Source organism: Labrus mixtus, chromosome 2 (assembly GCF_963584025.1).
Source record: "Labrus mixtus chromosome 2, fLabMix1.1, whole genome shotgun sequence".
NCBI lineage: Eukaryota > Metazoa > Chordata > Actinopteri > Labriformes > Labridae > Labrus > Labrus mixtus.
In genome coordinates, this window is record NC_083613.1 from 16,386,761 (window position 1) to 16,404,804 (window position 18,044).

An 18,044-nucleotide genomic window follows, 5' to 3' on the forward strand; every position below is an offset into this window, starting at 1 on the left:
AAACATTGCATACATGATCTTCCACACACCAAAGCCTCTGTACCTCCCACAAACAGTCACTTTTTCTTCATGTGTTGTCGTATCAGCCCAAACCCACAAAACAACACAGTGTTTATTATCATCAGGCCGAGTCACAGTCAGCTGGTCAGATACTGAACCTTCATCAGTCTGTCATAAGGCAGGAGTCCTCCTCACTCACACAAACATCACAGTCTGTGGGAGCTGATCAATCGAAAGAACTGGAGTCAATCAGAGGAGTAACGTTAGTGTTTCTGATGTGAAGGAGGGCTGGTGTCAGACGTGGCAAACTGAGGGGTTTGTCTTCTGTCTATCAGACTGATCAGAGAGTTTAGAGGAGTATGAGCACAGGCTAATCTCTGTTAGTGGTCCGCAGAGAGGAGACCCTTTAAAGTGGGAATAATGAGAATGTCTCTGAGAATAAAGAATTATAGTTCAGTTTCTCAGAGTTCACAGTGTGTCTGTTGTCCATGTGTTTACTGGCTCTGTTCTCAGATAAGGTTCATGCTCTCTGACTGATAGAGTCTGATCAGGTAAACATATTGATTTTTTAAATCATGAATTTAACAAAGCAGGACTTTGATTTGCTCAGGTCGGTCTCATCTGAGAGTTTCTCTTCAACATTAACATCTTGATGCGGTCTGAACCTGAACCTACAATGACACGTCGCCTGGTTACCACATTAATGATGTCACTGGCTCCTCCACCAATAGAAAGGACTCTTTGGTTAGTGAGGTGAGTGAGTATGATAAGGGGACTAAAAGAATAGACGGTTTAGTAATTTAAATCAAAGTGAGAAAATTTGAAACACCTGAGAGCCCAAATCAACAGATAAGAGACCAGTAAGGGTCCAGTTCAGACCAGCAAGAGTGTTACTTGTGTGTGTGTGTGTGTGTGTGTGTGTGTGTGTGTGTGTGTGTGTGTGTGTGTGTGTGTCACCAGGATCACAGTCTAATAGGAGTGTTTTACACCCGGCCTTCATGTCTGAGTCCCAGTTGGTCACACAGCCACAATGTTGTTCATCTCCCACTTCTGACTGGTTTTACTGGTGTCACAGTCCGAGATGAACACTGTGTGCAGCATGTCGGAGCGGTCCAGACACTTCCCTGGGACAAAGACACAATGCACATTACTACACACATCACATATAAATACACAGGACATCAGCAGTCTGACAACTACTGTCAGAGGTAACTTCATCATTCTTGCTAACATGATGTCACTGATGATGACGAAGAAGAATAAATGTAGTAATAACAGAGCAGATATTTACCTGTTGGCACGTGAGTGAACCGATTCATATCCTGAAAACACAGAAACAAAAACACAGTGAGGTACTGTTCAGTACTGATCTGTGTGTGAGTGTGTGTATTCAAGTGTGAGTGTATGAGTGTGTGTTACCTTGAAGTACTTCCAGTCAGTGTACTGGTTCCGCTCACAATGTGTGATGATGACACCTGAGTTCTCTTTTCCTGTCGTCATGCACTGGTCGTACTGCATCAGCTGGTTAGCCTCATTGATCCGGAATAACTAGACACACACACACACACACACACACACACACACACACACACACACACACACACACACACACACACACACACACACACACACACACACACACACACACACACACACACACACACACACACACACACACACACACACACACACACACACACACACACACACACAGTGAGTTTGGACAAACTTAGCTCTCAGTCTCAAAAACACAGAGAAGTTTAAAGAGAAGAAAGGGAGGATGTGGTGGTGTGGTTGTCGTGGATCAGACGTGCCTGTTTTACATAAATCATGAATCTTTAAAGAGAAGGATCTGTTGGTTTCTTTTGTTGAGGAATCATTTAAGATCGGCCTCTCCTCCAGCGAGGGAGTGTTCAAACTAAAACCTGAAGTTAATGTGATATGGATAGTAACAAAGAGCCCCTCCCTACAGGAATGTTAGAGATTTCCTTTATCTAAAAGTGAATCACACAGACTGGAACTGCTCTGCTGTTCGTTAGACAGGTCCAAACCAGAATAGAAGCTCCATGTGGGTCAGTACCTGGTTTCCCCCCATCCTGTGGCAGGGTCCGATCTCCACGTTTCCGCCGTTAGTGTGTCCCATACTGTCGATACAGTAACTGGTGTCTAAGCCCCGGATCTACACACAGTCAAAACATGATGAACACAACTCTGAAACAAACACAGAGTGTGTGCACAAAAGTGGGTTTGTGTGTGCGTGTGCGTGTGTGTGTGTGTGTGTGTTCTTACCTCCCCCCACTCCACATTTTTAGGTGGCAGAGGATAATTCAGTGGGATGTCATATGCGATCTCCTCCATGAACCATTTGAAGCCCTTACAGCGATGCTCCTCTCTGATGACGATGAAACACAAAAATAACAAACAGGAAAGTTACAGTAATAATATATTTATATAAAACAAGTTAACAAGTAATACAACATTGATTTATGAAAGCAGACCTTGTAAAAGGAGGGAATTCTATCTTACTAGGGGGATTCCAGATGGCCAGATGGGATATGGAATCCCTCCAGTCAGCTCTGGGTCTACCCTGGGGTCTCCTCCCAAATTGACATTGCCAGAAGACCTCCAAAGGGTGGTTCCCAAGAGGATCTTAATCAAATAATAAATCACCTCAACTGACTCCTTTAGATGCAAGTAGTAGTGGCTCTACTCTTAGCATGCTCTGTATATCTGTCTCTAAGGCTGAGCCCAGACACCATGCAGAGGGAACTCATTTCAGCTGTTTGTATCTATGATCTCATTCTTTGAGCCACTACCCAAAGCTCATGACCACAGCTGGAACTTAGATCAAAGGTAAATCAAAGCTTTGCCTTCAAACTCAGTTCCATCTCAACCATGTCAGTCCAGTACAACACCCACATTACTGCTAATGCATCAACAACCAGTCTGTCAACCTCATGATCCATTTTACCATCAATGTAAACAAGATCTGAGACACTCAAACACTTTTGCTTGAGGCAGCGACTCACTCCACAACCACCGTCTCAGTGGTAAAGTCAGTCACCTCTCAACCAGAAAGTAGGGGCCACCCAGTACCTGTCAGCTGTTTCTGGAGACCCCTGGGCTAAACAAGCCTTCTTCTTCAGCCTGGCAGCTTCCTTCACTGCTGATGTTCTCCAACAGGTTTTAAGGTATCAACCACAACAGGCACTGCCGGTCTCCAGACCACAACTCTTAGCAGCCGCTTCCAGAATGTAGTCTTTGGACATGGCCGACCCACTGACCTAAGGGACAAGGGCCTTTGCCAGACACACCCAGTTCACCTGTACTACACCTTTAGGTTTACTAGGTTTGTCTGGTAGCCTCCCCTGCGCCTTTCGTCACCCTATTGTCCGACATACAGCTAATGATGTGATCATACGACATCAAAGTCGATGATTGATCTGTGGCTGAGGTTATTTTGGTACCAGGTTCCTCTATGAATCACACTTGGTCAAATATGGTGTTTGTTATTGCCAATCCATGACGAGTACAAAAGTCCAATGAAATAACACCACAGTGGTTCAAATCGGGCAGGCCATCCTCCCTGTCGTCTCTCTCTCTAGGTTTCTCCATTATTGCCCATGTGGGCTTTGAAAACCCTCAGTACATAAATAAAGTTCCCTTAGAAGAACTTATTCCAATACTTGACTCCAAGGAGGCTGCATACTCTTGCTGTTTGGTGCATAAGCACAACCCACAGTCAGAGTAACTTAACAACCTCCCAGAGCCTCACACCCTTAGGAAACTCCAGAAGGGAGATAATCTTGCCCCACTCCAGAACCGTTGCTGTGCATGGATGTGAGCCTTACTTTAACTAGTTAATCACGCACCACCTCTCGTACAACTCTGGTTCCTTCCTGGTCAGAGAGGTGACATTGCATGTTTCAAAAGCTAATCTATGCTCCTGGGGATCAGCATGCCAAGGTCTGCCTTTGACTTTTTTTTTTTTTTTAGAAACAGTCACATTGTGAAGATTTGGCCCTAACAATCTGAATGGACTAATGCTGGTTAACTGTGTCAGTATGTCTAAGACAGGTAAGTGACAACTGCTAAACTCAGAGGGAATAAACAGTGGGATTGGAAGAGCATAAAGAATTGATCATATTAAAAACTGTCTTACCTGAATCGTTTGAGCTCACTGATGTCTCCGTAAGCCAGCGTCAGAGTCTCAGGCCGACTTGCATAAAAAAAGTCCTTATATTCATCCCACCAAACCTCCACCACCCGCACATAGTTCTGTTCAGAGACATACACGTATACATAGTATTGTATGTTGATTTTTTTCAGGGCCCTGGCACCAACATTGAGGCCCTATAATTCCTGCTCTACATAGCGAGGAGCATTTTTTAAAGGGGCTGAACATCTTTAAAAACTCATGAAACTGTGCACACAAATTTGAAAGGGTGAAAATTTACATTTGATAAGACATTTCAAATTAATTGTATTTCTGGTCATTTACAGGGGTCATCCTTTTTTGATATATGTCTTAATTGTCTAATGTAAAAGGGAAGAAACATATTAACTCAAAATAATTTCAATGCATAACATTTCGACAAACACATACTTATTGAACTTGAAACAAAAATGTGATATAAAGGACAAAAATACACAGCAGCCCTAAGATGTTTATCCGTAAGTTCTTGTGCTGAAGTGTCAGCTGTGTCTCAGTGTGAGCTGCTCTACCTTCAGAGTCGGTGATGCTCCAACGTGTGCAGGCGGCGGGTTACCCTGCCAACCATGTAGCCTGTAGATGTGACCGACCCGGGAGCATGGCACGAAGAGGAGCTGACCGCCACACTGCCAGATCTACAAACACGTTAAAGTACAGAATGTAAAAAATACTCTGAAACCATATTATAAGGTGTGTAGAAATTGTAGTACTCTGTGTGTACCTTGTATGATATTTCAAAGTTTTCTCCTCCCCAGATCTGCAGTCCCGGATCATACAGACCCAGCTCAAAGAAGAAGTCTCTCTCTATAGCAAACAGACCCCCCGCCATGGCAGGAGACCTGCAGGTACACATACATGTGTAAACAAACACACACATACACACAGAGGAGGACTCAAACAAGTGCAAAGAAACTTACATGCATCAGTGAGAATCAGCAACATCATCAGTACTTTTTCTGGTTAATTAACAAGATCCTCTCAGTCAGTCAGTTACTGTTATTACTGTCAGTTAGCACACAGACTTGATCAGATCAGACAGTATCAGAACACATGGAAGTAAGTGAAAGCAGAGCTGAGAAAGAGACCAACACACAGACAAGATGAATGAAAAGGTTCAGGGGAGGGAGGGGGAAGTGATGGTGCCCCAATCGGAAACCCAATGACACCAGAGCGATCCCCAGTTCACCCTCAGCACAGACCCGACACCATGACCCAGCACTGACCCTGTTTGGATCAGGACTCAGTCGTTTCTCACAGAGGTGCAATACCGTTTAAAGACTTAGCAGTTTAAGTTATTAACACTGAACACCACAGAGTCAGACTGGTAAGACGACAACCATTATGACAACAACCGGTTAGACAACATCCAATAAGACGACAACCGGTTAGACAACATCCAATAAGACAACATCCAATAAGACAACAACCGGTAAGACAACAACCGGTAAGACAACAACCGGTAAGACAACATCCAATAAGACAACAAACTAAACTCTGAACAGCTTAAAGAGCAGAGGAGGAAGTGGTCAGGACAGATGTTTCCCCCCACAGCGTGACAACAGTGTTTAGTTAGTTAGTCGGTTAAACTCAATCATATATCTCTCTTTTTATTGTAAACTTTTCATATCATTAAAACCCTTATTGATGTCACTACACACTCCGTTACCATCACTATACTCTTAAATAATGTCACTACGCTTAAACCACTGTCGCTATAATTAACAATACCATAGCAGAGTTTTCAATATTTTATTTATATCTTTCTTTTCGTGCACTTGATTAAAGTTCTATTTCTTTACTTTGCTTTGTTGGGACTTTATTGGGTTGTTTATTTTATTTTAAAACCTTACTTATTCTCTAACTATATTGTCCTTTTGGAACCAATAAGGTCCCACTCATATCATGAGGACACGTGAGCAGGACTTTAGTTTCACAGCTGGCAATTGTGGAGATGGAAAGTTAACTATTATTAGTTACTTTACATGACTACAAAACATATTTTACTATACATTGTAGTTATGTTAAAGGCTCATTATTAGAAACAAGTTGTGCTGTAGTTTGAATCTGTTAGTCTGAGGTGACACTGTCTACTTTGGAGGTGTTTGTTTTGTGTACCTATATGGCTCAGTGCGACTCTGTCTCAGTTTTTTTTCTCTGTCTCCTAGAGGGACTCTCTTCCAGAGCAAGCTCCAGTCCCAGGCACCTCTAGCGAAGCCGTCCTCGTCTCCTCCACCCTGGGGCCCGATGTCGTACTTCTGTCCGTCGATGGAGTCGACCAGAGGCACCGTACACACCGTTCTGACAGAGGCAGGATGGGGCCATGCATACAGGATACATGGGGAGTGAAGGGATATGGGGAAAGCGTACATGCAGGACACAAACAGGTGGACACAGACGGCAGTGACAGTGAAAGCACAAAGACGTGGGGTGGATAGAGGGGTGGAGATGGAGAAACAAACAGAACAGGGATGAGTGTTAGCATGCTGTCTGCTCTCTGAAGAGTGAGTACCGGTAAGGCTGAGTGGTGTGTTTTCTCTTGGCCTTCTCTCTGTTGCTCAGTGGGACTCTCTTCCAAAGCAGACTCCAGTCCCATGCTCCCCGAGCCAGCCCGTCCTCATCTCCACCCTGCTGGGGCTCCACGGTGTACTCATTACCATCTATATAATCTATGAGAGGTACTGTGCACACTGTCCTACACACACACACACACACACACACACACACACAAAATACACAGAAGGCCCTTTACGTTGCCAGTTCAAGGCAGGACCTTTATGACCCAGTAACACACGCCATCAATGTAAATGATAGAGGCAAAACAGCTGATGAATTCATCTATCACTGAGGGTGGCTGTAAAACGTCAGAACCAGCAGAGAGGCGTGCTCTGTGTCTGAGTGTGTATGTGTGTAAGTGTATCTGTGAAGCTCCCACTTTCTGTTTACACACCATGCCTCTTGTGCTTCGGCAACGCCTGAAACCCAAGTAAAATCACACACTTGGTCACTAATGTTACGCCATCGAAGAGGCACCAGTGTGGGGTTAATGAGGGGCTCTGTGTGGGGTTAAAGCTGAGTTTTCCATGGGGTTAAAAATTGTCTCTCTGTCAGGTTAAACCTGGGCATGCTGTTTGTTTAAGATTGAGCCATGGGGTTTAAGCTGTGCCCTCTGTGGCATTTAATATGGGCTCTGTGTGGAGTTCAAGCTGGCTCTGTCTAGGTTTTTGGCTGGGGGCTCTGTGGGGTTTAAGTGGGGCTCTCTTTGGGGTTTAGGCTGTGGGTTAAAACTGAGCTATCCATTAGTCCTAAACTGCAATCTCTGTGGAGTTAATGCTCACTTTTTGTGTTTATACTGGTGGGCGCGATGTAACGGTTACTCCAGCTCTCAGCCTGTCGTTAGGCTGTCTGAAATTTAGAGACAGGATTTCCAGCATGGCTGCTGTGGCCAATGAGCCTCCGGAGCCCCCTGATGTAACAAATGGCTGACGTCACTCAGGCTTCGCCCATTAATATTTACAGTCTATATTCTAAACTCATTGAAACAGTATCACATGTATCTGTGTTTGTGTGTGTGTTTGTTACCTGTCTTTTGATATAGGAGCGACCAGAGGAGCGTACCAGTTGACTCCAACCTCACAGTGAGCATCCAGGTAGATCAGCACCTGGAGGACAGACACACATATAAACACCTGATGTGTGTGTTCCTTTGTTTGTGTTGATGTCTGGTAAAACTCCAACAATAGAACTAAATCCCCTTGTCAACCAAAAACTGTTCATGTTTTGTGCCCGTAAGAGCACATGTCACTCAGCTGTTCCTTGCCTTACACTGGCTCCCAGTTACTGCTCCCATCAAATTTAAATCCCTGCTGCTCATTTAAAAAACTGGGACAAAAATGGCTCCCCCCCCCCCCCCCCCGCCTTCAATCCGCAGAGTTCCTTTGCACCTTTAAGAAAAAGCTAAAGACCCAGCTCTTTCTTGAACACCTATACAGACAATGATACTGACTAGTTGTACCAGGTATGTGTGTGTATGTGTGTGTGTGTGTGTGTGTGTGTGTGTGTGTGTGTGTGTGTGTGTGTGTGTGTGTGTGTGGCAGCATCAGTGACATTATCGGGTACCTCTCCTTTAGTGGCCTTCTTGGCTCCGATGCTCCTGGCCTGGATGAGTCCTTCTCTCTTCTCATTCCTGAACAGTTTCACCAGACCGTTCCACTGTTTGAGGTATTCTTCCAGACGCTCCTTCAGGTGGGCTGCACACACACACACACACACACACACAAATTTATGTGACCATCCACAGAGCCACGTTAAAAAAAAGTGAGTCGGTGTCATGGTTAAACACTTTAGACAGACTGTAATGGTTCAGTCAGACATTGCCTGTTTAGTCAGGTATTGCTGGTTCAGTCAGAAAATGCTACTTCATGTCTGTCTGACATTCCTGAATGGTAAATATTTGGTACCAGTTCTGCTACTCTGTATGTATCCGCAGGTAAGTCTGACCTTTGTTGCTGAAGTCGTCGATCAAGACGATCTCAGCCAGGTATACCCTGGGAGTCCTCTTGATCACACTGTGGACCGTCCTCATCAGTGTAGACCAGCCTTCATTATGGAACACGATCACCACACTGGAGGTCAGCAGTCTGTCGTCATAGTGCCAGTACTTACACCTGGACAGGACAGACACACAGCAGGTTAGTGGCATTGTAGTCTAGCCTCTTGGTGCAGGTTAATCACACCTTCATGTTTCATGACAGGTTTCAGTGTAAACTGCGGTGTTTTATGGATAAATAAATCGTATACTTTCTATAACATGAACATGGTGTGCATTAAGGTTCACAGTTTATTCTGGTACAGTTCTCCCAGTTATCGTGATCTCCTCTGCACTGGCTCAGTCTGAAAACAAAGTGTGTGAGATGGGATGAACAGATTCAGAAGTTCATGTCCTCAGTCTAGCCAGGTAATGTTTTCAGGACTGTACTGCATGTGGGAGCAGGATCCCTCTAACACATATACACACACACAACACAAAGTTGTAATAACCTATAATTATGGATCCACTCTTGAATTTAAATCTCCTCCTCCGTGATGTTAATGCCTTTGTGTCACGCTGTTTCATTGGGGTGGATTTGATTGTTACATTACAACATGCAGCCTGATGTTTCCAAAGCTGTGTGTCTACAGAGGGTGTGGAGAGTTGCACAAGTCTACGGAAAACCACACACTAAGGCTTAGCGGTAACAGAAGACATATTTTAAAAAAGTTCTGTCAACCGATTAAAAAATAATCTGATTAATGACAGGCTTTGCAATGAATTGATTGCAATTAATCGCATTTATCAATGAAATGAAAAGGATTGCATTACAGTAATATAGTGTTTCCACTTGGTAATATCTTTCTTCCACATTATAATTTCACTCTGTTCTTCACGTTATTCGGAGTGAATTTAGACACACCCAACGAAACGATCAAAATAGAACGTGCTTCCAAATGGCACAGATTTTATAACAATGAGTGCTACCCAATCGAGATGTGCTACCATGCAGCGAGGGGAGAGTAGGGTGGGGGTGGGGGGCTTTGTACTTATCTGGTTCTCCAGACAAGAAAAAGAAAAAATGAGACAGAAATACAGTGAACAGATCTACTCTTAATTTAAGATATTGCCTATTAACTCAAAGGGGCCTTGAAAATATAACTTCCTCCAGTAAGTTAAGTTGAACCCCCTTAAAAACTCTATTGCAGTTTAATTAAACAATAAGAATGAATTAAACTTTGTAATACATCCATCCAATTTCTTATTGGCATTATTACCATTCATAAGTATCTAAAAAGGTTTTTACTGATGATTTAAAAAAATAAATAAGTAAGAAATAAAACATCATGTACATGTATTCATCCAGTTTAATGTTTGCTATGACCGTTGTAATCTCCAGGGAAACAAATCCAACCAAAAGTTACTGGTTCAGTTTACCCCACAGAATTTAGTTTATTTGTTAATTGTTTCGTGGACAGTCCCATTTAATTTACTGTACAGTAAAAGAAGCAGCTTTAGCCTTTACGACTAATTTCCAGCCAGTTGTCAGTAGGCAACCTAAAATGCAATTGTTAAGATTTAAAATACAATAAAATACACTACAAATTGTAATTACAACAGGCCTAAGCAAAAGGAAAGGAAAAACAAATAGACATACAACATATCACACACAATTGGAGCAGGCACAAACAAAGCACAATCAAAGCAGTTCATGCAATAAAGACAATACTGGGGCGACAAGGGAAAAAAATAATCATAGAGGCCACATTGAAAGCACATACAAGACATAAAATGGAGGCAGACAGCAGCGGCAGCAGCAATGACTATGTCACATCAAACACACATATCCCATCTGACAGGGATTAATGTGTGCAGTTATAGTTGTCAGACAGCCATGTTTTAAGATGTGTTGTAAAGGTGGAGTATCTATGTATATCTTTGATCGTGGTGGGCAGTGAATTCCAGTTTTGTATTGCTCTAACAGAAAATGATAGCTGGCCAAATGTGCTCTTCCTAAATAGAATTAGAAGGTCACCTTGTGTGGGATTCTAGTGATCTGACTGTTATTTTGGATTGTGAATGAGTTCAAAGGAGGAGGAGCAGTGTTATGCTGAATTTTGTAGACCAGGCAGATGTTTTTGTATTTGATAACATATTCCCAGCTCAGCAGTTTATGGTTATTTAATATAATACAATGATGTGAACTGTTAGGCTTCTGGTCTAATACTTTGAGGGTTTTCTTGTAGAGAGTAGCTAATGGCTTTAATGACAAGCTGCTAGTTCGACCCCAGCTTGTCATACAGTATGTCAGATGTGACATAATCATGGCATCCATAAACAGTTTGGCAGCATTAAAAGTTAGTGCATTTCTAATATATTTAAAATTGATGAGGCTAAATTTGACCCTATTGCACACTTTCTTAATGTGCGCTTTAAAAGAGAGATTAGAATCAATAATAACACCCAGATACTTAAATTGCGGCACAATACTAATGTTTTGACCAGAAATTATTATATTCGAAACAATATTACATTGTCTTTTTGTGAAAAACATTCCTACAGTTTTATTTACATTAAGTTGAAGGCATGAACGGTTTAGCCAATTGGTTATCTGATTCATGGCTTTGGTGAGTTGGGCAGCAGCCAGATGTTTTGTCTTGGCGTGCAAATATACTACGGTGTCGTCTGCATACATTTGTGTTTTGATGTCAGGGCAAACCGACGGCAGATCATTATAAACTAAACAAAAGTGGGCCAATTATCGATCCTTGTGGTACCCCAGTGCATAAATTAAGAGCTGATGAACGTTGGTTGTTCACAGAAACATTGACTTCTACCAGTTAAATATGACTCAAACCAGTTTGGCAATTAGGACCTGATGGTTAACTGTGTCTGGATGACTTTGCCCCGTCACCAACATTTAGAAAAAAGAAAAAAGAAAAAAATGGCCTCATCTGGGTTAATCTCCCTTCTCCTCTGTGAACTGTGTCTGGATGAACCTCTCTGCTGCCTCAGCTCCTTGAGGCTGACCAGGTCCCAGTTTCAGGACTTGTTAGCTCGGATCAGTACCAGGATTCTCTGATGGACACCAGCTAGCATCTTTCTCCACCGAGTGGCAGTTTCATTGTATCTAACAAGTCAGCTGAAGTCTGTCTTACTACAGTGCTATGAACCTAAAATAAACGCATTTAATGACAATAACCAGGCTGAAAGGATGCTGAAATAACGACATCATGATGAGGATTTGTAAAAAAAAAAAAAAAAAAAAAAGTCTGAATTTCGGAATTTGCCAGGTCTGTCTCTACGACAAAAAGAAACAACTTTAAAAATGTTTGGTTTTTTTTGATTGGAGTTTGGTTCAGACATTTCTAATTTTTATGAGAATCTTGAAAGTGTTAGACTTTAGAAACATGCCAACACACAGAACATATAATGAGTGTCTGTTACCATGTTTTTGTTTGTAATCACTAATGTTTAATTTCATGATTTGTCATCTCTGTCTACAAAATGACGTGAACAATACGTTTAAAATGCTTGTTTTTTTATTGATGTTTAGTTTGAGGATTTTAGATGCAACACCTGGCTAAAATCTGTGTGGTTACAGCGCTATGAATCAAAGTGAAGCCACTGTGATGGTTTGATTGTATGTGGATCTGTCAGACCAGTTAGCCACAACCTGTTCATTGAGTGTGTACCAGGCACACCCACTCCACATTCGTCTATGTGTGAGTGTTTTTGTGTGTGTGTGTGTGTGTGTGTGTATGTGTATGTGTGTGTGTGTGTGTGTGGGTGGGTGGGTGACGGATGATTGCAACAAGATACATCAGTCAAATACTCAAGCTGTTAGCATGTGTTAGTAGAAGGATAACTCCACCAGTGTTAAAGATTATTCATGAATTAATCCTTTTGTCTTTTACTAAATATCTTCCTTTCTTTGATTGTTTATCTAAAAGTAGCTGACCCTGCGTGATTTCATTCATCATGTTTGCTGTGATGTGATAGTGACACTCAGACTGTGATAATTATTCAGACGTTTAGACAAACACTGATCCATTAACAGTGTAAACACTGTGACTCACTCTTCATGGCGAATGTCGCTGATGCTTCTGTCCAGAGAGATCATGTCACTGGCCACCATGTTGAAGCCAAACTCTTTGACGGAGGCCTGTACGGCGTCTTTGTACTCTGGACCCAGGACGAAGGGTTTGGCCCCCTCTCCAGGACCATTAGGGACCCCTGGAGGCTCTGGTTCTTGAGGCTCAAAGTTACCCAGGATTCCTGTCTTCAGGACGGGGCTGGTGTAGGCGTGACTATGGGGTCTGAACGTCACGTACTGCTGCTGGATCACCTGCTTCTCGTTGGGCTGCTCCTCCACCTTCTGGGGGTTGATGGTTCCTGACGGAGGGAAAACCAGGAGCCAAAGCATCAGAACATATGATCCATCAGGTCATCTCACACCTGCTCCTGACTCCTCCTCTCACAGGTGGAGTGTGAGTATAGGGGGAGTGTGTGTGCACGTTGAGTGTGTGTACTGTGTAGGCAGTCTCAGAGCGCAGTGTGTTTATGTATATTAAAAAAGGAGTCTCACCATGTTTTTGTCGAATGGAGTGAAGGTCAACCTCTACCCCCTCCACATGAGGCCAGGGCACCACAGGCTTAAACTGGTCTGCAGGGTCAGCTCTGGGCAGGGCAACATTCTCCTGTAAGACCAAATTGAGGATTTAAACATAATTGAGACCACCACTGACAGGAACACATCTGTGAAAGTACTTCAGTATTTCTGAATGGCTTTTCTTTTTGAGCTGATGTTTAACATTCAGCAACCCCGGAAGATACATTAAGCTCTTGCAGTGGTTTGGGTGGTTTATGTGGTTTCGTTTGCTTCGAAATCAACAATAAAATCATCAGTTCAAGAGTCCTACCATCTTTTGGAGGGATGCTACAATAGATAAATGAATAAACTATATTTTAAAACCTAAAACGTTTCTAAAAAGTTGTGACGTGTGTCATATGAATGAAAACAGAATGTGACAAAGGGAAACACCATATTTGATTGAAAACAGCAATAACACAACATATCCGAGCATGTCTCTGCAATGTGGGAGGAAGCCTCCGAGAGAACCCACGTATTGGGAGAAAATGCAAACCTGATACAGAAAGGCCCTGTCTGACTGGGATTTGAACCAGTGACCTTCCTGCTGTGAGGTGACAGTGCTAACCACTGCACCACCATACTGCCCCTGAAGTCTGATGAGTCAAAATCTGACTTCCTGTTTGGAAATAATGGCGGTGCGTCCTCTGGGCTAAAGAGAGGAGGGACCATCCGGCTTGTTATCAGCTCTCAGCGCTAGCTCAGTTCAAAGCCAGCATCAGTGATGGTATGTGGGTGTGGGGCTTTAGCGCATGAGGCATGGGTAAACTGCAGATTTGTGAATGCTCCCCTAATGCCGACAGGTTAAGCAGCAACATATGCTGACAAATAGACAACATTTTTTTGCGGGAAAGCCTTGATTACATGATCAAGAGAATGACAAACCACATTGTGCAAGTATTGCAACACCAAGGCTCTGTGGTTAAAGAGTGCGACTGATAAACAGGCCTTCCCATAGTCCTGACTTGTCACCCATTGAACATATTAGGAGGATTATGAAATGTAAAATAAGACAAAAGGAGATCCTGGACTGTTCATCAGCTGAAATCTTGTATCAAGAAAGGTAAAAGATTCCACTGACAATGGCACAAAGCGGTCTCCTCAGCGAACAGATAGTGTTGCTAAAAGATAAAGTGATTCTACAGAGTGACAAACAGGACCCTGTCCAAACTTTTGTGAAACTTGTTGATGGCAAAAAATGTGTCTATATATATCTATGCAGACATGTCATAAGGAAATTGAAGGCTTATCTTGAACAGTTTACACCACAAGCACAGATAAGGTCTCTTTTGAAAGCTAATATTCTGTCAGAGCGTGTGAAAATTCTTTAAAAAAAACACTAAAATGGGGCACCGTTGGTGAGTTGTTAGGGGCTGAAATCCTCAAAACCTGCCGGACCAGGCCTCAAATCTGACCTGTTGCTCCTTTCCCGCATGTCATTCCCCGCTCTCTCTGTCCCTGCTTTCCTACTCCATCCACTGTCCTAGCTCTACAATAAAGGCATAAAAAGCCCAAAACAAAACAAAAATTATTATAAAATAAAAAACCATTAAAACCCATGTAGCCTACTGCTAAAAATAAGGCAGGACTTCAACGCTTTCATGAGACTGTTTATGGAGCAGTGTAGCCTATATATATTTTTATGAAGTAGACAGACAGACAGACAGACAGACACACACACACACACACACACACACACACACACACACACAGACAGACAGACAGACAGACAGACAGACACACAGACAGACACACACACACACACACACACACACACACACACACACACACACACACACACACACACACACACACACACACACACACACACACACACACACACACACACACACACAGACAGACAGACAGACAAGCAGACAGACACACACACACACACAGACAGACAAGCAGACAGACACACACACAGACAGACAGACAAGCAGACAGACACACACAGACAGACAGACAAGCAGACAGACAGACAGACAAACAGACAAGCAGACAGACACACACACACACACACACACACACACACACACACACACACAGTAGTATATACAGTGATTGTGAATATATACAGGTGACACAATCTGCAGTCTGTATGATCTTTAAATAAAGCTTTGCCTCTTTACTTTGACATTTGTCTAACACTGTAACTATCACCTGAACTCACCTGTCACCTGTACATGGTTGAGCAGTTCCGGCTTGGTGACGGCAGAATGATGACGTATCCGGATGTGTATTCTGGACTGAATGTGATTTACAGTATACACAGTATAAAAACCACAACTACATAAACCCAGCGAGTAACGTTACACCCCTGTGTGTGTTTGTTTCAGCATCAGCAGCTAGCTGGAGTAAATCACCATGACAACCATTATCTAAACGTGAGCCCCCTGTCATTATCAGGCATCATAAACACACCTGTAACTAACTAAACACGGTAGATAAACACCTATAAAACACACTCTGACTACGATCTTTTTTACAGTTAACTCTCAGCTGGTTAGCTGGTTAGCTTTGGTTAGCTTTGGTTAGCTTTTGGTTAACTAAACTTACCTGTCTGCTAAAGGGGTTGTCCTCGCTGGGTTTGGGGGACAGAGAGGACCAGACGACCACCAGAGCCAGGAACGTCCCGATGACCACCAGAGACCGCAGGAGAAAGCCCACCTTCAGCCTCATTCTGAAGCGTATGACACGATGAGCTAGGCTAGGTTAGCTGCTGCTGACAGGAGCTAACAGGCTGGAAGCTACCTGAGCTAAGAGCTACCTGAGCTTTCAGCTAGCTGTGTAGCTGTAAGTCTGAACACGGAAGCTGAAGACGTTCAGATCAGACTCTCTGTTAACATTACAGAGTTACAGCTCCAGCAGGTCGATGTTCCGGTTTTTTCCTTCCTCTCTGCTCTCGGACAACCCCTGCTAACGCCGACACTGGTCCAGCTCAGTCTGAACCAGTGAGTTAAACTGTGTCGTCTGGTTTTAAATTAATTATTCAGCATCATTTTTCCATAAGTACTTCACTTGGATCCCCCTCACACTGAGCCCTGGTTCAGATCCGAACACGGATGCGGATCCAGCAGCAGGTTTTTCGGGTGTATGCTGTCAAACAGGAGTTCCTTCCTCAGACTCCACCTGTTCCCAGACTCAACCTGTCCTTAGCAGGCTGTAGAGTCACATAGGACTGGAATGCATACATCATGACAAAGATCATAATTAACAGACTGCAGGATCTAATTAGCATGGCACAGGGGCGTGTAGAGACTTTGACTGCAGGGGGTGGAGGGGTAGTTGCAACTAGGGCACTGCCTAAAAATAATAGAATAGAATTAATCTTTATTGCCTTCTAGGCTCTCCAGATACACAAAACAGCATACAAACATTAATTCATTCAGTAACACAGACAAGCAGAGCACATTTACACATTAAAACATCATATCATGGTTCAGATCTCATCAAAAGGGACATCAAAAGGGGTGGAACACACACCCTTCTGTCTCCACTCAATCTTAGTTACGATTAAAGTTATGGAGGAATTCAGTTTAATGCATTTTGGAGCCCACTGAAGGTCGTTGGGTGCAACGGCACTGTGGTGGAATACACATATGGCATGATCCACAAAAGGATTGCACTACTTTTGCGGCTGCTAAACATGTGAAAATTAGAGAAAACATTACATGCAATCCACAAAACAAACATAAAAGATTAAATGCATGCAAACTGCACTGCCAAGACAGAACTTGTCTCATTTACATCTATGTAAACTAGGGAATATCCATAAATTCTGTGCAAAATTGCCGCCTTATATGAAAATAAGCCTTGTTACAAAATACCATCTAACTCACAAAGACCAGTGCAAGTTGCCATTTACAGCGGTGCTATTTAAGACCATTGAGACCTGTCTATTAAAAAGCTGCACCTTTTCTCTCTCTGCTTACTCAAATAAACGCAAAAAGAGGGCACATTACTGGTGGTAACTGTGGCACAGTATTCATAAGAGATGACACACTTAAACTTTCCACTGATCAGTAAAACAATTCCACCTCATTATGACTTAAAAATTAATGATCTCTAATAAACTCTAAAAACATGACTGTGACATTATGATTATTTTTAATATAACAAGGGGTTGAATCAGTCTGGGGTTGTCAGCGGCTCCACACTTCATCCACATGTGTGGAGATGATCAGGAATGTTTATCATGACGACAATGTAAGTGTGGATTTTTTCTTTGAGTTGCCCTTTCTTGCTCCATTCAGGAAGGAAGCTTTGTTTCAAACAGTTAAAACTCAGCTCCAAGCAGTGTAAGGGGCAGATAGGTTCTCACCACATTCAGACACAAAACTTCGGGGAGCAGGACGACTTTTTTGGCTTGTTTGTATTTGACCTTATTAGTTGCAATATGTTTTGTGAATTAGACCTTGATACGGTGCACATAGAGGGAGAAAATGATGCACCATTTTTGGCACTATTAGCAGCTGCAATACATTTTTAGTAAATCAGAGCCTATAGTGTCCAATAGGGTACCATGTGTTCAACCATCCTTCACTCTCAGGAGTCGGTTGGTTGCAGGAACATACAATGAAAAAATAAATAAACCATGGCACACTTTAAATTATTTAATTACTGTCAGGTGAACAACCTGTTTCACCAGT

At 42.8% G+C, this 18,044-nt stretch overlaps 1 protein-coding gene across 2 annotated transcripts; it reads right to left on the minus strand.

The window, feature by feature from the left end:
* Positions 1–894: 894 nt before the first annotated feature.
* LOC132986518 (N-acetylgalactosaminyltransferase 7-like) lies at positions 895–16,527 on the minus strand. 2 transcript variants are annotated; one of them, XM_061052985.1, is made up of 15 exons: positions 15,952–16,527; positions 13,330–13,441; positions 12,821–13,136; positions 8,711–8,877; positions 8,330–8,460; positions 7,793–7,872; positions 6,723–6,905; positions 4,935–5,052; positions 4,726–4,848; positions 4,163–4,278; positions 2,290–2,392; positions 2,081–2,179; positions 1,420–1,548; positions 1,292–1,322; positions 895–1,124 (listed from the first exon to the last, which is right to left on the minus strand). In XM_061052985.1, exons 1-15 carry the CDS (start codon positions 16,072–16,074, stop codon positions 1,018–1,020), a joined length of 1,938 nt encoding a protein of 645 aa, XP_060908968.1. In that variant the 5' UTR covers positions 16,075–16,527; the 3' UTR covers positions 895–1,017. The 2 variants fall into 2 exon arrangements, with proteins under 2 accessions (XP_060908968.1, XP_060908961.1); XM_061052978.1 differs by lacking the exon at positions 6,723–6,905 and adding an exon at positions 6,329–6,511 and having other exon boundaries at positions 15,952–16,526.
* Between the last annotated feature and the right edge of the window lie 1,517 nt (positions 16,528–18,044).